Source organism: Plectropomus leopardus, unplaced genomic scaffold, assembly GCF_008729295.1.
Source record: "Plectropomus leopardus isolate mb unplaced genomic scaffold, YSFRI_Pleo_2.0 unplaced_scaffold29019, whole genome shotgun sequence".
Lineage (NCBI taxonomy): Eukaryota > Metazoa > Chordata > Actinopteri > Perciformes > Serranidae > Plectropomus > Plectropomus leopardus.
In genome coordinates, this window is record NW_024631623.1 from 1 (window position 1) to 7079 (window position 7079).

Genomic DNA, 7079 nt, shown 5'->3' on the forward strand with positions numbered 1-7079 from the left:
GCACAGTGTTTAGAGCGTGTGAGCTGCCCTCTGGGGGCCGGTGGGGGCCAGTTTGGGGCCCTCGGGGGCGGCGGGGTCATCCGTTACCCACCGTGCACTTGTGTGGTTTCTCCCCTGTGTGTCGGCGCATGTGAACCACCAGCATGTACTGAGCTTTGAAGGGCTTCTGCTCCCGCGAACACTCGTCCCAGCGGCACACAAACTCCTTCTTCTCTCCGTGGATGTGGTCGTTATTGATGTGCTGCGGGACACACGCACATACACACACACACACACACACACACACACACACACACACAGAGCATTGAGTTGTCCACTAAGAGGCTCTCATGTTGTTCTTTGAGCACAGATCCATCTTATCAGAGTGAGTCTCAGAGGAAGCTGCAGCGCGGAGGAACCAAGACTTGCAGTCGCACTAATTAGGAGTGCTCAGAGTCTTTACGTCACGCCGAGAGCGCCGAGAGCACCGAGGCTTCACCACGATGAAAATTTATCACAACGGTGTAAAAGTTTGATTTTTTATTTCTCATAACAAGAGAAAATCTGTCTCAAATTGCCTTTAGTATTTTCTAAAAATCAAGTCTATTTTGTCACATTTCTACGATTTTAAGGACATTTGTCACATATTAGGAGGTTTCTACGGTTTTAGGACATTTCTACAACTTTAGGACATGTCTGCAATTTAGGATGTTTCTTGGATTTTAGGGAGTTTTTCAGATTTTAGGACATTTGTAGGATCATCTATAGAATATACTGACACTTTTATAATTTGAAGATGTTTCATGGATTTTAAGACATTTCTATGATTTTAGGACGTTTCTATTATTCTACGTGATTTCTAGAATTTTAGGACATTTTTGGGATGTTTCTAAGATTTTTGAACTTTTCTATGATTTTAGGACATCTCTCGGATTTTGGAAGACTCATAGGTGTATGCTCGTTAACGTTAACGCTCGTTATGGCAAAAATGAAAATATTGTAACATCGTATTTAGGGGTGACTGAATGTCATCCAAAGTAACTCTTATTAGTTTCAAGGCCTTGATTTCTGGTCTTGAGAGTCTTGGTGAGAAGAGACACTCTCTAAGAGGTTGTGTCCAGAGTATTACTTGAACCCATCAAGTGTGAGTGTGTGTGTTCTCACTCATAAACACACACTTACATGGACCAGCTGGTCTTGCGTGTCGTACTCTTTGCTGCAGCCCTCCCAGTGACAGTTGGTCTCGTAAACGGCCTCGGGCTCCTGCTTACACTCGTCCCGGTCCACGTCGTCCTTCAGGTCCAACAAGCTGCCGTGATGATTCTGTGGAAAACACGTATCTAAATATCTCTAAATCTGATTGAAATCATTTTTTCCTCACTCATTTTCCTCTGAGTTCCTCTTCAGAGTGTGTTTGCAGCGAGCACATGTGGAAGAGTTTACAGCTGTTAGGAGTCACGTCCAGCTGTTTGTTCAAATGTTTTACCTGATGTGAACACCAGAGACACTAAATTACAGACGGATTCGCTCAAGTTAAAGAGGCTGGAGTCGGATTTGTTTTGACAACCTGAATCACAAACTCACAGGTGACCGCTGTTTACAGCTCCGGCCTCCTCTGTCATTACCGGCAGCGTGAAGATCAACAAACGAAAACACTCAAAGGCTGAAGGTCCGCAGACTTTTTCAACACCGCTATTCTGCAAGACCAACATATATAAAACATGTCTCATAGTGTCCACAAACCTGGTGCTGGACCTTAAACCGAATTCAAACATTAAATCGAATTCAAGACAGAAAAGGTCAAATATTTCAAAATGTTTTCTTACTTTCAAAAAGTCCAAACTTTCTTAAAAAACACGCTACACTGTTCGTACTTTGCTTAAATGGCCTCTCTGAAAAAATATCTCACTTTCAAAACAAAAAACTTTCCAAAACTGGAAAAAAAAAAATATTTTTCTTTAAAAAAAATGTAAAAAAGAAAAAAAGCTGTGCTCATTTTGAAAAATGTCAGTTTGCAAAAGTTGACTACATTCTGTCGTATTATCTTGACTTTATCTTAACTTTGTCCCCATGGTCCCATGTCCTTGCTTTTCCAAAAAGGTTTAAACTTTCTAAGACCTCACTTTCTGAAAAAGTCTTTAGTTTCCAAAAATATCCTTTTAAGAAAAAAAAAATCTAACATCCCTCTAGTTTCCAAACTTCCCAAAACTGTCCACATACTTTCCATATTTTCCATATTTTCCAAATACTTTCCCGAGTTTCCAAAGACATTTGAGCTTCCCGAACACGACTTAAATGTCCCTAATTTTTCCACTAATGTCAAAAAGTGAAACTTGGTAAAATGTCTTCAGTGTCAATTAAGTCCATTTTCTAAGACAGAAATGTCCTCGCTTTTAAAATGTCCTCACGATCGTTGTCAAAAAGTCAAATTGTCCTCACAAAGACAGTTGTATGAGAGCATGCGTGCATGTGTAAGACAGAACCTGACACACAGCTCGTCCCACCCGGCCTCCGGCGCACCTCCACCAACACACACACCGACACACACTAAAACACACACACACACGCACACACCCCTAAACACACACACACGCAACGTGCTGACTGCAGCATGTTTGTCTCTGCCCCACGCACGCTATCTTCATCAATTCTGGTGGCCCCAAGACGACTGCGCGCACCACCGTCCCCATGCATCAAGCCCAAACCTGCCTCGCTATCGGAGAGGAGCCGCAAATTTGTCAAAAGAAAGAGAAAAAGGCTCCTCAGATGACAATAAAGCCCGGCCAATATTTCATGAAAATGAAGTGCCGTGGCACAGTTTACAGCGGCCGGGGAGCGGCGGAGCAGAGGGGCGCACAAAACACCAAACGAGCGGATGCAAAGCTCTTATCATGTGGAGTTTTTCACGCTTTACAAGGGGGTCACGGGAGGCTGCGGCCCCCAGGGGCCACGAGTCACGCCATGGATCAGGACATGGGGAGGGTGCGGGGGGAAAAGGCAAAGAGAGATGTCAGCGCAGTCCCAAAATGTCCTGACTTTACAAAATGTTTTGAATTAGTAAAATATAAAAATTGCTGCTTTCAAATGTCCCGACTTCCCAAAATGTTAAGAAAAATCCATTAAAAAAATCTATATTTTCCAAACATCTTTTGACCATATCAAAAAGTCATCTTGTTACAAATAATATCCCAATTGCCCAAAACTGAAATGACCCCAGTTTACAAAAAATGTCCCAATTTTCTTAATGTGTACTAACATTCTTAAAAGTCCTCTCTTTCCAAATAAAACCCCAACTTTCCAAAAATGTTTTGACTTTCCAAAAATGTCTTTGTGTTCTAAAAATTCCCCGACTTTCTAAAATTGTCTTCATCTTCTAAAATTTCTTGATTTTTTAAGAATTGTGCACATTTTCTGAAAATTGTCCCAACTTTCTAAATATTTTTCTGTCTTTCTAAAAGTCTTCAGTTTCCAAACAATATCCCAACCCCTTATTTTCTGAAAATGCTCCAACTTCCGTAAACCGTCCTCAAATCCCCCTGACCAGGAAAACATGTCCAAAAAGTGTCCTCACTCTCTAAAATTTCCTCTTTTCAAATAACATCCTGATTTACCCGAATCTGTCTTCACTCAAAAATGTTTCAACTTTCCAAAAACAGTGCCGTCTTTTAAAATTTTCCTCATTTTCAAAAAAATGTCCTCACTTTATAGAAATTCTTAACAAGGATCTGAAGTGACAGAAAATATGTCCTTGACAAAGTGACCGGATTTTGCACCATCATCGGCCATTTACTCAAAGGTAGATGTTGCTTTTGTTTTTATGACAAATTTGAAGGATGCAGGTTTAAAAAAAGGATATTTGTAATAATAATGTGACAGTGAGGACGTCTTATAAATAAAAAGGCATTTTAATCCTGAAAACTGCTTTCTACTGTTCAAGAAATTAAATTAGAACCAGATTTATTTTAATCTGTGAGGTAAATTTTTCATACCGGTGAACAGGGAGACATCGGCCTCAGTCCCTCTGCTTCAGTCTTGACCTTTGACCTTTTGGTGATCATGGGGTCGACCGTGCTGCTGACTGCCGAGTCACCACTGTGGTTCTGAGGAGAGGAAGAATGAGATTAAAATCACTGATATGCCCATATTTAAGCAACTTTGGTACTAAACCCTATGAAAAATAAGCAAATTGGCTCGATTTCTTTTGAAAACATGGGATAAAAGGAAAAAAAATGTTGCGGAAATTGCAAGAAATTGGCAGATTAGGAACTTTATTTTTAAAAATGCTAGGAAAAAATGCCCAAAAAGCTATGTTTATTATTATGATAATTATATATTTAAAATTAAAGTACATTTTTTTCATAAATGATTCTTTTAAGGCACTTTTTAACTTCATTTACTTGTTTGTTTTTTTAATAATGTTTTTCTAATTTATATGTAATTTTCTTGTAATTTTTGGGTAATTTCTTCTAAAGTTACTCATTGCCTTTTTTGAACCCTTTGAAAGCTCACACCAATTGGTGTGAGCTTTCAAAGGGTTAACTGATTTGATTGTTTTATGAAGATCAGCTGGTAGAAACGGATCTCGGTGTTCCCACGCACTCGTTGACCTCTCACACACATCTGTACTTTTAGTCACAGATTACTGCTCGAGCTGACTGTTTGAGAGAGAGTTTGGACTGTGCGGGTGGAGGGAAATGATGGGTCCCCTTCTTAAACGCCCCACCTGGAGTTTACCTCCGAGGGGACGCTGCACACACTGATTACGTGTGCTGACACCGCAAATCCAAACACCCGTTCACTGTGACGATAACGCTGACATCAGAGGGGACGACGACAAACAAAAAATCCACCAGCAGAACAAACAGTTGGAAACTGGAGTGGCTAAACTCCAGCTTTGGCTTAACGGTTGTTGCCAGTGAGAAATATCTGCAGGGCAAAGAACGGGAATTTCCTTTAGCCAAATTCCACAGAGAAATAATGTTAATTGCAGTGGGAGCGCTCATTCATCCTCAAAAACCTCAGTTATTTAAACTTTAAATCTTGTGAACAGAAACCTGGAAATGCTCCAGAAAATCCAGCAGAGGATGATTTTCCAGCTATGTAAATGTCTTTAATTCAGAGAGACATTTCTGCCTGTTGCAGTTACAGTTTACGTGATGACATTTGACTTTTTGGATATAAAATGTCAGAATGTCATCATTTTGTCCTATAAGCCGTGTGTGAAATTTAGTCACAGTCAGTCCATGAATTCACAAGTTATGGCCAAAAACACGTTTGTGAGCTTCTGCTACCAAATTCTAATCATGTAGTTCATCCTTAAGTCCAAGTGGATGTTTGTGCCAAACTTAAGGGAAATTCCCTGCCAGGTGTTTTTGAGAGCATCACATTTAAGAGAATGCCACAGATACAAGGTCACATCGACTTCGACCTTTGATGACTAAAATCTAATAAGTCGATCCTTGTGTCCAAGTGAACGTTTGTGCCAAATTTGAAAATTTTCCCTGAAGGTGTTCTTAAGATATCGTGTTCAAGACAGTGAGAGTACTATGACGTCAAACTGACCTTTGACCTTTAACCACGTAATCCTAATCAGTCCATTGTTAAGACGAATTGGTGCCAAATTTGAGATGACTCCCTCAAAGACATCTTCAGATATCGTGTTCATGAGAATGAAATGGACACAAGGTGACCTTTGACCACCAAACGTTTGTGCCAGAATTGAAGACATTCCCTCAAGATGTTCTTGAGATATTGCGTTAAAGAGAATGGGACGAATGCAAGATCCCAATGACCTTGACTTTTGACAAGTAAATTTGTTATCAGTTCATTGTTAAATCCAAGTGGACGTTTGTGCCAAATTTGAAGACATTCCCTCAAGATGTTCTTGGATTCACAAGAATGGAAAGGACAGACAGACCTGAAAGCATAATCCCTCTGGCCATGGCTATTATCTCTCACACAGGCATAAAAAAACTTTCAATTTTTTAACTTGTTCCTAAAAGTCATTAACTTAAACGTCTCTAAAAAAAACAACATTAAAATATATTTTCTATATCTTAAAATGGAAAAGAATAAAGCAGGCGGCTGCACTACATGATAAAAGACAATTTGTTTGTTTCTCTACAAAAACATGATGTGATAAATGCAATAAAACAAAATGTTTGTCTTTTACCTTGGACGGCAGGTCGCTGTTGTGGGCGGAGGCGGGCAGCGAGGAGAGGCCGAGGCCCGGCTGGCGGCTGGAGAAGGTGGGCGGCGGCTGGATGAGAGGCGGAGTGTGTCCGAAGGCGCTGAGCCCCCGCTGCTGGGAGAGGAGCTGCTGGTACGCCACGGGGTTGATGGGGTGAGGGAAGGGGAAGGACGGACTGCAGGGAGCGAAAACGCCGCCATCACATACACTTCCGTCCTGCATGTGTTAGATCTACTGAGGAAGCAAAGCAAGAGCTACGAGCTGACTTACCTGAGTCCTCCCACAGACAGGTGTCCGTACGAGCTGCTGGCGGCCGAGCTGGACCGTGAGTTGTTGATGTAGGCGACCAGCGAGTTGGGCGAGGTGCGGATCATCGTCTGGAGGTCGATGCTGGCGTCCGACAGCGGCGAGATGGACAGAGCCCTCTTCCTGCTCAGCCTGGGCGTCAGTCTGGGACTGGAGAACCGGGACACTGCGGACGCACAGGTGAGTGGACGGGTGCTTAAATGTGAGCTCACTGAGAACTTCATTACCCAGAGATCACCTGTCCAACAGTCATTGTGGACTGACAGACTGTTTGTCGACAACATGGTTTTCTCCTGCTGCCAAAAATACTCCAGCATCAACCGTGGATTAATCTTCCACTAACTATTTATACCATCTTTATTACAGTTACATTACTTTATCTTTATATAACACTACTTTAGTTATCTTTATTTAAACAGTACTTTAGTTATCTTTATATAACAGTACTTTAGTTATCTTTATTATAACAGTACTTTAGTTATCTTTATATAACACTACTTTAGTTATCTTTATAAAACAGTACTTTAGTTATCTTTATTTAAACAGTACTTTAGTTATCTTTATTATAACAGTACTTTAGTTATCTTTATATAACAGTACTTTA

At 40.9% G+C, this 7079-nt stretch overlaps 1 protein-coding gene across 1 annotated transcript; it reads right to left on the reverse strand.

The window, feature by feature from the left end:
- Positions 1–91: 91 nt before the first annotated feature.
- LOC121938273 (zinc finger protein GLI2-like) lies at positions 92–6641 on the reverse strand (the record flags this gene model as incomplete). Its single annotated transcript, XM_042481539.1, has 5 exons — positions 92–241; positions 1162–1302; positions 3969–4079; positions 6152–6344; positions 6440–6641. Coding segments are annotated over 5 exons (797 nt in total), but the record flags the coding sequence as incomplete, so codon positions are not given.
- Positions 6642–7079: the final 438 nt, after the last annotated feature.